Below are 16,962 nucleotides of genomic sequence, written 5' to 3'. Positions count from 1 at the left end.
TTCCCTAGGAGTGTGTGCTGAACTACCGCCTGGAGCCTTTAGGGCTGGTGGAGGGTTTCACAGCCGAGGTGGGGGCCAGCGGGTCTTTCTGCCCCAGTCACCTGACCGTACCTGTGGAGGTGTCCTTCTACAGCGTATCCGATGACAACGCTCCCTCACCGTATATGGTGAGATTATCTTCTCCTGCTTAGTCTATCAATATCTGTTTTATTCCATCTGACTGAGCCGAAAGCTTTAGCTGCAGATGTCCTTACAATGGACTCATTTGACAATTAGTCCACTAATTTAACAATTACTCCATTGACTCGAAAATAATCTTCAACTACTTTGATAATTAATTCATCTTTAAAGTAATTTATAATGCAAAGATGTCAGAAAATACAGTTGTTTGCCTCTTTAAATATGGAGAATCTCATTTGCTATGTTCTAGATCATATTAAGCTGAGTATCTTTGGGTTTGGATCAAAACAGGGAAATAAAGACAAAAAATAATAATAATCGAGAATACAATAGCCAGATTAATCAATAATAAAAATAATTGTAATATCCAACGTTAGTTTCAACTATTAAATGAATCGTCAAGTATTTTGATGAATAGGTTTTGAGTATTTCTTTAAGCAAAGAAAGTTATAATTCCCTGATTCCAGCTTTGTAAATGCAAATATTTTCTGGTTATCTGAACTCAATATGTTTACGTTGAGGACAAAACAAACATTTGACGACGCCATCTTAGGCTTTGAGAAAATACTGTATGATAAATCTAAGCCGTTTTCAGAGCTGCTCTTAGAGTGTGAGCTCCAGTGTGTACTTCCTTTGTATACCTGCTGTGACAGTGGTTGTCATGTGTTTACAGGGTGTTATAAACCTGGAGACCCTGGGGAAACGGGGCTACCGTGTACCTCCATCAGGAACCATTCAAGTGGTGAGACAACTTTTAGGTTATGTCAAACCAAAAATGTAGAAAAATGTTCATAATGTATGTTTCGAAAATATCTGCATCATGGTGTACACATGGCTGAGAACAAAGAGAACATGACACAAAGTAACTAAAGAATAGGGAGACCCCTACTGGTTATGGAGGGTATATTCATCATCTAACAAGAGCATGTTTTTATTAAATGATGGTGCTTATACTTCTGACTTTAAGGGGTGTTGTTCTATATATACTTATTAAAATATATATATTTGTATCGACAGTAAGATTTTAGCTTTATGTATCTTTCACAGCATGTCAGTTTCAACGAGTGTCAAGCCTCTCATTCTTTCGTGTTGTCCCTTCCAGACCTTATTCAATCCCAACAAGACAGTGGTGAAGATGTTTGTTGTGACGTACGACCTCCGAGCCATGCCAGCGGGACACCAGACCTTCCTGCGCCAGAGGACCTTCTCTGTTCCCGTCCGCCGCGACACAACCAATCAGAGCAGGAAGCCCCTCGGACGCACCCTGCGCTACCTCGTCCACCTGAGGTGAGCTGCTGCAGGGACGCACCATCTGGAAAAAAATTACTACTCGTGATTATTTTGACTGATATTGTATTTACGATGTGATACTCAATATAAGAGGGAAGGATACAAAACAAATGTTTAAACATTATTCTCATTTTCATTGAAATAATATTAAAATAATGACATTAAAGGTCAGTAGAATGCCGATAATGTGTTGGGACTTCTCTTCAGCACCACAATACGTATTTCAGGATGATCTTTTCCCGTATGTTTTCATTAAATCTGCACAGCTCTTCAATTTAAATTCTAGTATTTAGTCATATTTTTACTGTACTTAGTAACAATATTTTGTGTAAATATTTCTCTTAATTTTCTGTTTTTTAATAGTTTTTACAATAGAACTATTCTTGTTCCTTTTTACATTATTACTGTACATTAGCTCCTTTTACTCCAACTTATTAATATTCCTACTGTGTTTACGTACGCAGCATTTACAATTGAGCAAATGCCTCATATGTGTAACCCTACTTGGCAATAAACCCGATTCTGATGTTTTGCCTTTACCAGATATTGTGCTTTTTGCAATTCGGATATCAGAATCCCTTTATTAGTCCCACGGAGGGGAAATGTGCGTAGTTACAGCAGGAAAAAGAGCCACAGACAGCTTAATGTTACATATGTTAAATATGTGACATGCATTAAAAAAAAATACTAAGTAAAAAATATAATTAAAAAAAATTAAAAGTTACATCATTTAAAAAAATACACATCCTGTAACAGTTCTTAGGATTTAGCAGCCAGGTATATATTACAGTTATTAATGGCATTTATATATAGCACATATTGCACATAGTTTGTTGGTATTTAGCAGCAAGGAGTGATATAGTCTATGTTGTGTGTGTGTGGGGGGGGGGGTCAACTAGGGGCTGTGCTGGTTGTATAGTCTGACCGCTGCAGCAAAGAAAGACCTGCGGTATCTCTCCGTGAGGATATTGTCCATATTGCTATTTTCAAGAACAAATTTGATTAATTATACAGCCTTAGTTGTCATTTCCTCTGTAGCTCATACTATAACTGAGACATAATGATTAGCGATAATGTTTCCTTCCTCATCATCCTCTCCGTCTTTCCTCTCTAATCCCGACCAGGTTCCACAGTTCGAAGTCTGGGAAGATCTACCTCCATAGGGACATCCGTCTGCTGTTTTCCAGGAAGTCCATGGAGGTGGACAGTGGAGCGGCCTACGAGCTGCAGTCCTCCACAGAGTCCCCGATGGACCCACCGTTCTCCCCCCGCTGCTGAGGCGACCACCAAATGTTTCAATCACACCTCGATGCCAGCGATAGACTCTTCCGCAGCCCATGGCTAGACAAAACGCTCTAAGCGAGAAGCAATTTCAGGACTGCATTCAACAAGACTCGCCTGGCATGTGCCCTAAATCTCAAGTTACCTCCCTTCTGTCACCCAGAACTGACAAGGGGGGAGGAGCTAAGAAGCTGAGAAACTCGTCAGACATTGTTGAAACATTCGATCAAAGGATACGGTTATAGAGTGTGTTTCAGATCCTGTTTTCCTGTTTAAGAAGGCCTTGCCAGATAAGATAGGTCATGTTTGTCCCAGCTGTTGTGTGTATCCCCTCCAGCGTCTGGCAGGAGAGTAGAGACCACTGATCGTCTACAGAAGACACTTAAGTTATTTCACTCTGTTTACTCAAATCAAAATGTTAATTGGACCTGACATGATGAATAAGTGCTCAATCTTAATTAATTTGTTCCAAATGCAATACAAGGCCCTTTAATATTTAGTTTTGTATCCTTATTGAACTGAAAGTGAACTCTGCTTCGACCATGTGATTCCTGAGCAGAGGGAGTAAATATGGAGGAGTAGGTGGTGGTGGTGCAACGCCTTCCCCTCGTCTAAAAAAGAAAAACGCCATGGACCAGTGAATATGTTGAACAAGCAATCATCAAGATTCAACTGAAAGCATCACAGCTGAACATCAAATGTGCACTGTGGATTTTTGTTTCCCTCATTATAACTGGAAGTAAAAACAGAAAATAGTCATATTCTAATACTTTTGTACTGTTACAGAACCACTTTGTTGGAAGTGTTGCAATAGAAAGAGTAACCTTAGTTTAGTGTTTACACATTCACTCTCAGTTTACTTACCATCTTTTTATTTAATATTTAAATTAATATTTCAGTTACTACTTGTGACGTCTGTCATGCTAAGATGATGTAGTGGAAACTGTTTATCATAGTATGTATTTTTGACATTAATATTCAAATCTGAAAAATATACATCTATATATCTTGAAAGCTGTCTCTTGTTGTTTCCCCTCAATGTGTGTGCCTGCCATTTCTACATCTCCACACACTGACGATGAAAAGAGGAAAACACACATCATTGTAGATGCTCACATATGGTCATATATGGTACATCATGAATATAATAAGAGCTGGGGCACAGCTGTGTGTTTTTGGTATTAAATACTATTTGCATATATGACAACGAATAACTTGGAACTTAACATTTTTGTAGTATTTCAAAAAAAGTTATTTTTACACAGCAATTTGTTCAAAGGGGATTTCATCAATTAGATTTTCTGCCACCTTTAGATTTGTACATTTCATTATAAATCTTAAAGAAACTACATTTAAACTAAAGCAAGAAACAGAAACGGACTTGTTTGTCTAAAGGGGATTTTCAATAACAGCATTTCAAATTAACACAATAGGTGGACAAACACTGAAGCAACCCATCCACCACTTATCTCTAGACGGGTAGATCCTTGGTCAAAGCTTTTTTATTTTACAAAAAAGCCCCTTCCTTTAAGTTTACATAGTTGACAAATCATAGGATTCAAATAATAAATGCCATGTTTGTCCAAGATATTACACCTACATGTGAGGAGAAAACACTCCTATAGGATAAAGCTGCATTCCCAAAAGTATTTGTATTCATATGCAGAGCAATTAATATCCTCAGTCTTTATTCGGGGAGGGGCGGTCAAAATGTCTTCAGGCACTCATAAGACCACAGAGAGCAATCTGAAACAGCTGACTACTAAGTGAGCTGTAGGCAAAGCTGCATATTACAGTAGGTAGTGGTCATTTATTATAGTAAGCTCTGGCACTTAAATGCACCTGATCAGCCTCAAACTGAGGGTCTTTTGTTGACCTGGAAGTGTATCATATACATGGGCGTCACTTTGTTCGAAAAAGTGGTGGGGACAATTTCTCCAGATTTAACATCAGCATAGCAGAAGACAAAATATGTCCCTCCCCTGGGTGTTGAACCTCGAGCACCTGCATGACCAACCAATGTATAGACCTCTGAACCACCAATGTGTTCATAAATTGATCAACTATAGGTGTTACTGTGATTTTGAGTGAATTTGTACCTTTTTTTATTTTTAAATGGAACACAGAATAAAAATAAGAAAGTAATAAGAAATAATAATAATAATTCATTAATGAATACAAATTATAATAAAGATAACATATTAAAATTAAAATAATAAGCTAACTAGCTAAAGATATATGTAATGTGAAAAAACGGTTTTACCAAAACTAAAACAATTAAGCGATAAAAAATCCACAGTCTGGTGTAACATATTGGGCTGTGTATTACATTTTTTTTATCTTATCATAAAACACAATTAAAAATTAAAAAGTTGCTTAAAGAATACTCACTACAGTGAAGCACATGCCATACAAAACTGTGTGTGCAGCATTCATTTACAAATCTGAGGATTATTAGACTGACATCTGGATTTGCGTTGCAGCCATAGACTGTATAAAGGTTGCAGCACATGGGTCAAACAGCTGACGGTGTGTGTTATGCAATGTAAATCCGATCCCAGCACTGTGGCGTGCGAGCCGGGATTGCCCGAACGTGGGCGCGCATGGTGTCTCCGCATGTGTGATGTAGGGAGTGCGCGCTTGGCAGGGCAGAGGCAGGACTCGTATGGAAAGTCAGAGCAGAGGATTTGTGGATCACTTGTTCAACTAGTGTGTGTGTCTGAGATCACGATAACACAGACATGTCGGGGGATAACGAAGAAACACAGAGAGCCGAAGAGACATCGATGGAAGAAAAGGTCATTGTTAGCCTTTTAGCAGTAGCACAGCTGACTTTGTTGCAGCTTTAGTTTTTTTTGCCTGCGCGCTCGTTATTGTTGACATTTCAACGTGAGCTACTAATCCCTGTGTAGACTAGTTGATTGTATTTGTCGAATCTCAAAACAACATTCAAATACCGGTTAGTTACCCTGTAGTTTCGACTGCTGATATATCAAGTGTTTCGGATGGTTAGTGTGAATGTCAGTGGTACCGTTAGCTAATGCTAGCAGCTGGCTATTTGTCAAGCTAACTGTCATGACATTCACACTGGGACAATTGGTAGCTCAGATGCTAACGTTAGCCTAGCCAAACCCAGTGTCTTCAATATTCTAGGGTTTTATTGTCATAACGCACAGTAGCTACAGTGTAGTCATGGCAATGACACTTTTAAGTCCCTGGCTCCTTCAACAATGCAAATATATATAAGGCATAAACAATGAAACCGTAAAAGTTAGTGCAATAAAATGATGAAAGTGGCCAATGTGAAGGTAAAAAGTAAACTATAAGATGAGCTAAAAACACAATGAAATACTGTATAATTGCGGAATAAAATACTGGTTATTGTGGTAACAAATATATATGTGAAATGCAAACAGATAAAGCCTAGTTACAGTAACCAGAGGTGGAAGAAGTATTCAGATTAGTTACTTAAGCTAAAGTAGTATTATTACAGTGTAACACACATCTTTGTAGTAAAAGTCCTGCTTTCAAAATTGTCCTTAAGTAAAAAAGTGTTTTCATTACAATATACTTTAAGTACCAAATTATTTACTCAAATCTAAAGATGCTTAATTTAATTACTTAGTTAAAGGTGGGGTTAATTTCATATACTCTATTTACTATTTACTGAGCAGCTTAACATTTAATTATAATAAATGATAATGTGCTAGTTGATTTATATTTTACTATAATAACCAAAATCAGCAAAGTAATTATAGCTGTCAGGTAAATTAAGTGAAATAAAATGTGCAATATTTGCCTACAAAATGTAGTGGGGTAAAAGTGTAAGTAGCATAATGCAAAAATACTTAAGGAAAGTACGAACTACCTCCACTTTTTTCTTAAATACAATAATTGAGTCATTGTACTTAGTTACATTCCACCAGTGCTACTTTGTAATACTGCTGGCGAGAATACACATGCCTGTATTATACTTTTTTTTAAAAGTGCATAGGTTTTATCCCGATATGTAGAAGTGAATGTTTATACGTTAGTATTCAAAGGTCCTAACATGGAGGGTGAGATTATGTCTGTACTGCAGCATGTACTATCAGCTGACACATGTTCAGTGGGAGCCTGGAGGTACTTGATGAATGTACTCTCTTGTTGTACTGCATGTGTGTTTTTTTATTTATAGCAAAGCTCATAATGTAATGCATATTGCTTCTGCTTGTTTCCAGGATGTCCAAGACAAGGTGATCAGTCCTGAAAAGTCAGAGGAGGCTAAACTGAAGTCCAGATACCCAAATTTAGGAAATAAACCCGGGGGCTCGGACTTGCTTCGTAAACGCCTCCAGAAGGGGGTGAGTTATCCCTTGTGTTTCACTGCAAACATACAAAGTTCAGTTACTGTAGGCACAGTCTCTAAGCATACTGTCATTCATTTCTTAGTTGCCAGTTTTCTCATACCTACATGTATGCTGCTGTTGGACAAATTGTTATGAACTCAAGGTTCCCTTTCTAGCGTGTTCCAGAGGATACTATTTGCATCAATAATATAACATTTGAGAAATTGTATATATCTCATGTATGATATCTGAGGACCTGTATAATCTAACATTCTAATCTAATCTGCCAGATTTTGAGCACACAAATAAAACTAAATCTTCTTAAATGGCAGACACAGCACAAAAACATAATGCAAATATAACGAGGTGAAAACCGAGCAAACAGAGCTCTGTATAAAACAAGAACACATCTGGTGTTGGCCTTTACTAGCTTGCTAACCGTAATCCTTGTTGAGCTCGACAGGTAGATGCAATTTGGCATTTGCTTTCTTTACCGCCAATAAAAATCACCCAACCTGTTAAATGTTGCGTACTGAGGATTACATTTTTATATATATATGTATATATATATATATATACACAAAGATTATTGTCTTCCTCTTTCTCGGATCAAACTGTAACATTTGTATTCTTATGTCTCTACAGCAAAAGTACTTTGACTCTGGCGACTACAACATGGCTAAAGCCAAGATCAAGAACAAGCAGTTGCCGACAGCGGCTCCAGAGAAGACGGAGATCACAGGCGACCACATCCCCACCCCCCAGGACCTGGCCCAGAGGAAACCCTCTCTTGTGGCCAGTAAACTGGCAGGCTGATGCCCACACAGCCCCTGCAGCCCCCCCCTAACCCTCTCCACTCCAGTCTCAGAGCTGTAACATTGACCTTTCCCACCCCCCACAGTACCTGTCCCTGCCCCCTGCCCACCCAACAGAACTGGCTAGCTGAAATCCTGTTTATTTTGATATCCTTCCCATCTGAATCTGCCTCCTATCCTTGTTGTTTTCCCCTTGCTTACCCTCTAAACTGGCTATCATTGTCTTCTTACTTTTCCATGTTGCTTTTTATTCCCTCTCTACTTCAACGTAAGAAACACTGCAAAACTGGACATCTAAATGTGAGTGTGAAACGTGGAGTGTGACACCTCTGATGATGATACCACGCTGCTTACTGGCTGAAGAGAGGGTCGAGGAAGTTGTGTCCTTTTTGGTTTGAGGGCTTTAGCATGGTGGTCAGGATCCCTCCGTTTGGAAGTATGTGTATATACATATATATATATTTCCTTTTGTTTGGCACAGAGGAAGATGTCGGCCGTTAAAAACATTTTACATCCGATTTGTATTATTCACTGTATTGTCCTTATTCTAAATTATGCCTTCAATCGGCTTGTGATTTACTGAAAAATAGTAATCTTGAGGCCAAGCTCAGTTTTGTGAACACATTGATTGTAAACCATGGGAGGAATGTTCATTTCCCCTCTGTGGGACGAATATAGGTGAAGGCCAGAGTGTTATATGGAACTGCATGTGTGACGCAGGGCTCCCAAAGGCGAAACTCACTGACCTCCATTTTGTATTCATTAAGGTGCACTGAACTCGGACAAGAAAAGCTCAGGTGCAGCATACAAGCACCGGGTGGCATGTGAATGATGCAGTAAAGACATCTTGAAACTTTGTAGAGGAGACACTGCTTCAGTTTGAGCTGCGATGGTGAAAATGTGCACGGGGTTTGTGATGTGCCATCCATTTTAGCCTCAGATTATGACAGTGTCAACGTTTCTGTTTACAACTTGTCCTACTTGTGAAACTACCATGCTAGAAGACTAGTTTATGGGACCTAAAAGTTACATTTCGGTCAGTAGAGACCAGTCTTTGGGTCCTGTTTGCTGTGCGAGCTAAATCTACCTTAAAGAATGGTACTGGGAGCAGCTCTTGGCATTGGGAACAAATATTGTTATTCAAAGTCTTCAGACTTGGAAACAAATAACTTCTATATAAGTCGAATGAGTATTATCATAGAAAATGTCCCTGGACCTGTTCAGTGCTTTTCCAGGGTCCTTTCTGACTGGATGAAATGTACCTGTGATGAGGTAAATCAAAGCTAGCACAACATCCGTCTGAGCTGTGCATGTGTATGGCTGCCCTGCTGTCACTTTGTGCCGTTTTGTAAATAAAATAGTTTTGCACAAATGTTTAATTGCTGGGTGTGTGTTTTGTGTTTCCTTTTTTATGTTAAGTAGTATATATTGTAGTTAAAGGTGCTTTAAGTTGTCTAACCAATGTGTATTTGAACACAAAAAGGTTTTTAAATACATTTGTATACAATTATGGGCTTACCAAAATTCATTTGGATAAGGAAAGCAGTACCTGTTAGCCTTCTGTTCTTCACATGTATTCAGATACACTTAAGTACCAATTGTACGTTACAGTTGATACATGAAATCACTGCAAACATGTTACATTTTAATTCCACGATGTAGCACTGACCAGTTTTGAAGCCATCTGTAGTATTTGTAAACAGAAGGGTGCACAAAAATCATCTGAACTCCAGCCACACGCAATGCAGCACCACAGTCAGTGACGACTCAAGACAGGGAGTATTTCATGTGTTCCGTCTATAACTAAACCCCAATAATGGCACAAACAAAAAGATCCCAAATTACTGTTGAATCATCTATTGCCAGTATTAACAGAACATTAACATTATGAGCCTTTTTTTGCAAGCACATTGTGTTTGCATTATACTGAAGTCATACCCCTTCAGTTGTTTACCTTGCAACAAGAAATAACTTTTTTTTCCTTCTATTTTAACAGAACGTATCATGGAAAGACATACATTAAGTAGACAACTTCCTTATATACAGCTATCCCAGTGTATACTGTACTCATATTGATTAACACAACAAATTGACAAAAACATTCATGTTTATAGGATATAACTACATTCTTAATAAAACTTAAACCATAGAGATCGGTTCAGAAGTTTCCACCAAGATATTTTTTCCAAAGAATCAAATGTGGTTGTCCTTGGTTCAATTTCTGAAAGTGTGGTTACAAACACTCTTGAGGGCTACAATTATGTGTGTCCTATAGATGCATAATAGATGGTTGAAACCTGAACCTTGATCATACAATGCCTGAATTTAAAAAAAATGGCTGGAGATGGAACAAATCAAATGATGCATTGCGACTGCATCTACAGAATGAAGACTTCCTGCTTTTCTCAGTGTTTTATATATCATATTAAACTGAATGTATTTCATTTCTTTCCACCTGTTTTATTTTCCATCTTCTATGAGGTCCCTGTCTCTTCAGATTGTATATACACCATATTGTATTCAAACTTTATTTGACTTAGGTAGATAGATGTCGAGGCAGATGGAAATATAGTTATTTATTTGTTGACTGGCTGCATCACGGCCTGGTATGGCAGCTGCACCGCCCTCAATCGTAAGTAGAGGGTGGTGAAAACTGCACAGAACATCACCAGGACGGAGCTGCCATCCATGGAGGACCTCTACTCCCAGCGGCTCAGGAAGAAAGCCCTCAGGATTATAAAAGACTCCCATCACCCCAGCCACAAACTGTTCAGTCTGCTGCCGCAGCATCCGGACTAAAACCACCAGACTCAGGGACAGTTTCATCCCACAGGCCGTAAGACTATTAACACCTGAGGCCTGTAAAGTGCCTATAAACATTCATCTGTTTGCATCTTGCAATGTATTTATCTATATATCATATTCAATTTACGTGTATAGAGACTCTCCTTGCACTGTTTCTATTTTGTTTGTATTTACTTGCACATATTACAACATTCTCTTGCACTATTTTATTTCCATTCTGTTATTTATTGCAATGCATTATTGGTTGTAACTTGTATCTGTTTTATATATATTATATTCATGTTGCATTGTTGGAAGAGCCTGGGACTTCAGTTTTTCATGCCATAACTACACTGTAGCAACTGTGCACATGACAAGCCTAGAATCTTGAATCTATTTATTTCAGAGAACGTGGAGTTTGCAGCCATGAAGGACAGCAAAGGATATTCATGGTTAAATTATGTGATTTATATGGAAGCCATTTTGCTTCAATCATAATTGACATATATTAAACTCACACAAATGTATTATTTATATTACAAAAATAAAATTAAAATATGCACTAATTCAAGCCCTTTCCATTTATGATAGATAGATACTTTATTGATCCCAATTTGTGAACTTTTTGAGAATCTTATAGTAGTTAGGTATTGTACCGTTTATTGTTACTAATCTATTCATCTCTTATATTGCATCCATATATCCTATATACAATGTTGCAAGACTTTTAGGGCCAAAGAGATGAAAGTAGGAAATCAATTTCTTCTAATTTCTCTTCCATATTTTTTTATTTTAAAACATGTTGTTTTTTGTTGGTGTATTTCCCTCGTGCGTCCATCGGGGAGCGCAGTTCTCCACGTGGCCGCAGCCCTCTCCATTTCAATCAGGACAGAGACTTCATTTTGTTTAAAGAACATTTATTGACTCATGTCTATGATAAATGTTAAGTCTTTGGCGATTAGACCCCGATCCTGAAATCGTATATCTAAAGGGGGGATGCAGCCGTGAGTATAGGGAACACCCCGGGGTCTAGACACTGGTGATGATGCTGAAGATCTGGATTTGATGAGGAGATGGGATGAAGAGGAGGTGTGATGAGTAGTGATGGCAGTTTGACACTGAAGCTTCGATACGTGTTTCAAACCCTGGACTTCCTATTCCATAGAAGCAGTGCTTCGAAGCTTGCTTCAAATCACGTGACATATGACGTCCGAAGCAGCAACTGCTTCATTTCCTGAATGAATCAACTCACTGGTTCGCCGTCCAATCAGGTGATGGCATTGCCTCGTCTCGATTCTGACAGGTGACAGGTTGAAACAGTTTCGAATTTGAGCGCTTCAACACTTTATAACCGCTTTAAACAATGCGCAATGTGTGGGTTGTTGTAGTAGTTTGCTTTGTTGTTGGTATTGCATTTGTATTGGATCATTATAGAGCAAGCCAGGAAGAAATATAGGTCGTTCTGGCTCGGGAAACACTTCAAAATGTGGAGAAGTTGTGAACAAAAAGACAATTATGAGTATTAAAAAAAAGTTGAACAGTTTAAAGAATAGATAGCCCTGTGGATTGAGCCGGCGGACCGCATGCGGCAACGTCCATGCAACTGTCAAATCCTGCTATAGATGAACTTTTAATCATTGCCCGCTTTTCAACTTTAATACTATAACTGATAAAAGGCCCTCCCTGGCCCAAAAAAATGCCTTTAGAGAAATACAAAATAAAAAGAATAATTACCTCAATAAAGATCTTTGAGTGTTCCCCATCCCACATAATCACCCCCTGCCATAATTACACAAGCACACCCAACCAATTTCACATTTTCCAGCACTCTCTTTTCAATAACCCAATAATCAATCTTTAATTGCAAAGAACATGATATTCAGTATTCGTGTGTGTGTGTGTGTGTGTGTGTGTGTGTGTGTGTGTGTGTGTGTGTGTGTGTATCGAATATTTTTTCAAGGCAAAGATATGTTAAACCCACTGCAGCCTTGCATTTCGCCAGGAGAGGTCGCTGTAACTGAAGCTTCGAGAAATGAACCTATTTCCGACACAATTGTCCAAGTGGTTCGATGCTTCATTCAAAGCTTCATTTGCCCATAGTGACGAGGTCTTTGGATTAACTCTCCTGGCACTGGATATGATGAAAGGAGGTGGATGGGGAGGAGGCGGGCGGCAGCATGACAACCTGAAATCACAGCTGACTGCAGGAGAGAGGAGAACCATTTTAAAGTTTGGCTGCAGCACAGTGATTGGCTGCTGGAGAATGAGGTGAATGTAATAGGTTCAAAACAACGCCCGCGATGAGCTGATTATGCAGCTGCGGACTGACGTATACCCAGTCTTCCTGACAGAATTTGAGCTGAGCTTCATTTGGCTGAATAATTTCATCCTGATCGTACCCAGAATGCAAAGTGAGACACCGAAACCTCAGCAGCCCTGAAGCTTTGCAGGTTATCATGGTGATAACACACACATCTTCCCTTGCCTGAGCCTCTGCTGCAGCAACAAAGGATTTGTATTGCTTCATGAAAACACACACCGAGTCCCATGCAGTTCGGACCCCCGCCGCCGGAGTGTTAGCCCAGATTGGAGGATTGACCGCCATGGCAGCGTCGGAGGAGCTGTACACAAAGGTAAAACCAGTGGATTTAAATGTAAATATCTGGGCTGTAAATTAATATCATAGCCGCAAGTGTAGCTGTCCAGCTCGAGTAAAAACATGCTGACGGTTTCAATTTCGCTACAAAACAAATGTGTCTTTTTTTGGGTTCGGTTGGTGATTTTAAATGAATGAAAATGATGTTGAAACCATATAAAACATGTGACATGCAGTTAGCTCAAGGTGTTTGGTGCTGGTTTTAACATGGCAGTTCAGCGGTGAAATGGGTGCAGCTGACGTGACAACAGATGCTGTGTTTATGTACCCATAGGTGTCAATTTGTTCAATGTATCTTTTATCTTAAAACATGTTGTCATTTGTCACCTTAATAAGATATCCCCGTCTCCCGGTTCTTTATATCGTACATCCCCCACTGGAGGTTGGAGGGGCTGGGATGATGCAAAGGCGGTGCCTGCCATCATGGAGGCTCTGGTTTCTACGGTTTTAAACCATAACATTGGCCTCTATTTAAGCCATATGCATTCTAATAGCTTAGTGTTTGTGTTTCCAAACACATAGTGTAATATTTTAGGGGTATGACCAGCTTTTCCAGGGTGTGTTTGCTGGGTCCTGCAGGCTGGGTACCGCTGAGATGCTGCGCCGCATCCTTTTAGCATCCTTTAGCATCCTTTAGCATCCTTTTAGCATCCTTTTAGCATCCTTTAGCATCCTTTAGCATCCTGCATGTTAGACTAGCAGAGGCCCTGCAGCCTGACTGTAGCTTTACAGATGCTCAGTGAAGAGAATAGGACACTGCTGCTGAGGAGGACTCACAAGGTCACAAGTGCTGCTGCTGTAGTGCACATGTAAAAACCATTACAGGAAAGAGTGCATGTTGGTGAGAGAAAGAGATGAGTCACCCATCCCCCCTACTTTGACAGCGGGTGTTTTTCAGCTTGAATAAGGTTGTGGTGGTGAAGATACGTGACTGTGTGTTTGTGTTGATGACTGTTGCTATTGGAATGTATTTTTAAACCAACCACATTGTAGGCTATTTGTCATTTAAACCCCTCTACTTTTGGTTGGATCTCTCACGTTTATTAAGTGTTTTCCCTCCTCTGTTGTTATGACAAGCTTAGACAAATGGTCAGAGATAACATATTGACATAGATCTTAACCCGGGGTCAGCAACCGGACTCTGCCTGCTCTTCTGTGGCTGATCCTGATAAAACGAGGCAAACAAGAAGGCATCATTGTGGCATATAAAGTCCTGAAATTGCTATAATAGATCTACTCTATTTATTAGTCCACAGCAAATTGTCCGACAACAACACATCTAAGCTAAACACACAATCCCTGATTTCATTCGGTTCCAGCTTCGTAATATGAATATTTGCCAATTTTCTTAATCATCTGAGTAAGTAAATTAAACATTGTTTTTGTTGACATTAACTTGTTACAGACCAAACCATTTTTTTGTTTCTTGCTAAATGTTTTGGTGCAGTTAACAAGGTAAAATAACTTTATCTTTATGTACGGGATGCTGGGAAGTCACAGGGCAGTTATTGAAAAATACATAAAACATGCTGGTCTGACATCAAAGTCAACTTTAATGTCCATCTTCCAGTTTGTGTGTACAGACGGAGAGATCGAAATACTGTTTCCCACAATCCCGATAATACAATGCATGCAAAAGGAGCTCATATTGCATTATACATTCACGACAAACAAAGGTTGCTGCCTGGCTTTACTCTTTTCAGCAGAAATGATGTTACTATGTCCTGGGTCTGTTTTAAACAGCACCTTGGTAAGAAATTGAAACCAGCCATCAACAGTGTTGGCAGAGGCTGCTCAATTAGCGTCCTCTGCCAGCAGGATTTGGCCTGAAGCCGTCCAATCTGGCTGTTTAATTCCATACAAAAACATGTTGGGTGTAAATAGTTTAAATTGCAACAGAGAAGGAAACCTTTGGATGCTGTGTCGATGTGGCTGGGGAACACAAAATGATTTCTTGCTGTGAATGGTCCGGTCTGTTTCAGGAGGCAGCCTCTGATGTCAGACCCCTCTCTGTGATTTACTTTTCCAAGACAGGGGTGGGAAACACTCTGCCCTTTGTGCGCATGAGTCAGACTTATAGAAGCTTATTGAGTGGGACTGAGCTGCTTGGTTAACATGCACAAACACACACATCCACACACACACACACACAAATGCATACACAGCATCAGATTCTGCTCTAATCTACGTTTGGCTTCTCTCTGACCTGACTGCCGGTATAAAGAGAGGTTAGTCGGAGGTGAAGGCAGATTTGAAGGTTAGAGAAGGACGACGATACAGTTGTAAACATTAATCTGCTATAAGAAGTCAGAATTGACTATTTGTATGGTCTGTGTGAGCCAAATAAAGTAAACAAGAAACTGCTTTAGTTGTGTGAATGAAACTGTGCTGTGTACCTCCAGGTAGGGATGGAAGTGAGACGAGGCTCCATTAGATGACTCAGAGATGGAAAGGCTTTTAAATGCACAACCTACAGCGTTTCAAAAAAGATACATCATGCATTTAAAGGAGTCTACCCCAAGTGCATTTATTTTTATTTTTAGAAATACTAGACTTAGTATAGATTCATGAACCTAAAATGATATTATGTTATGAATGTTTTTCACTCTGCAGATTTCCTTTTTCACAACACACTTACCTTGTACTACTGAGTCGTATGATGTGTTTCCTCTGATTGCCGTTTCAGGCCTAAAATTGTCCGTATGATTGACTTTAGCTAATAAACTATGCTTACCATGTTAAGAATCATTGTTTTAGTTTTGTTGAATCATAACAAAAAGCTGTTTACTTTGTAGATAAGGAGCTCTTTGGATCTGTTACATCAAAAGGAAAGCCAGAAAGCTGGTTAAGTATACTACTTAACACATCTATTAATACAATATGCTGCAATTTAGGATTGTTTTCACTAGCGAATAATCTGCAGATTATTTCCTAAATTAATCGTTTGATGTTTTGTATTTAAATGTCCAAGTTAGCCATGTTTAAACTCAAACATATTCCTTTTAATGCATTACATTAATATTTTTGGTTTACTGATCAGGAGAACATACAATGTACAGTTTTTCTAAGAGCGGGGGTCTTTATACGCTGGCTGTATATTCAACGCAGTGTGTAATGCTTTCAATTACACTTCAGTCTGCACACCTCTGATGTTTCACAATATAACAAACTGCATAGAGTTTTCTCCTCTTTAACTAATGAACACACACACGCTACTGGTACACATGTGCCTTCAATCAGGCCCCACACTTGAAGTGCTTGCAGAAAAAGAAGTATGCCCGACTGAATCACATGAACATCGCATCGTAGTGTTGGTGCTAGGTTGTAGTCAGACTGGCTGGATCCTAACTTCAAAGAACTGGCTTTTAGCACAGCGATGGGAGAAAATCAGGACTGAATCATGTGGGTTATGAACAGCGGTTTAAGCATTTGGACACACTCAGTGTTGTGATGAGCAGCTGATGAAAAGTAAACACCTGCTGTTACTGTACATCATTTGTTGGGCTGTTTCCAAAAAGCAGCATGCGTGCCTGTTTCAGGTCATGCAGTGCAGAGTGGTTTTCTGTGATGGCTCCATTCAGTATTCCCTTTATATTTTCCGGGTCAAGGTGTCATAACATATGATGGC

At 39.2% G+C, this 16,962-nt stretch overlaps 3 protein-coding genes across 6 annotated transcripts in view; all 3 read left to right on the top strand.

Annotated features, from left to right (window-relative positions):
- fam214a (family with sequence similarity 214 member A) overlaps window positions 1–3,765 on the top strand; it is a 41,195-nt gene extending 37,430 nt beyond the window's left edge. The window contains 4 exon segments of the mRNA XM_034235542.1: window positions 9–167; window positions 854–922; window positions 1,283–1,467; window positions 2,595–3,765. Of these exon segments, the coding sequence (XP_034091433.1) occupies window positions 9–167; window positions 854–922; window positions 1,283–1,467; window positions 2,595–2,748 (567 nt within the window). The 3' untranslated portion in view covers window positions 2,749–3,765.
- A 1,611-nt stretch (window positions 3,766–5,376) lies between these two features.
- Window positions 5,377–9,273, top strand: LOC117558965 (cAMP-regulated phosphoprotein 19-A-like). Its single transcript, XM_034235528.1, has 3 exons — window positions 5,377–5,549; window positions 6,972–7,094; window positions 7,725–9,273. Exons 1-3 carry the CDS (start codon window positions 5,493–5,495, stop codon window positions 7,893–7,895), a joined length of 351 nt encoding a protein of 116 aa, XP_034091419.1. The 5' UTR covers window positions 5,377–5,492; the 3' UTR covers window positions 7,896–9,273.
- A 3,581-nt stretch (window positions 9,274–12,854) lies between these two features.
- myo5aa (myosin VAa) overlaps window positions 12,855–16,962 on the top strand; it is a 72,226-nt gene continuing 68,118 nt past the window's right edge. For 2 of the 4 annotated variants that reach the window (XM_034235535.1, XM_034235538.1), the window contains exon 1: window positions 12,855–13,311. In XM_034235535.1, coding sequence (XP_034091426.1) covers window positions 13,204–13,311 — 108 coding nt within the window. In that variant the 5' untranslated portion in view covers window positions 12,855–13,203. The remainder of the gene's footprint in view (window positions 13,312–16,962) is intronic. The other 2 variants (XM_034235534.1, XM_034235536.1) reach the window with 2 other exon arrangements.

The sequence above is a fragment of the Gymnodraco acuticeps genome, unplaced genomic scaffold (genome assembly GCF_902827175.1).
Source record: "Gymnodraco acuticeps unplaced genomic scaffold, fGymAcu1.1, whole genome shotgun sequence".
NCBI classification, from domain to species: domain Eukaryota; kingdom Metazoa; phylum Chordata; class Actinopteri; order Perciformes; family Bathydraconidae; genus Gymnodraco; species Gymnodraco acuticeps.
This window is presented reverse-complemented; position numbering and strand designations above follow the sequence as displayed.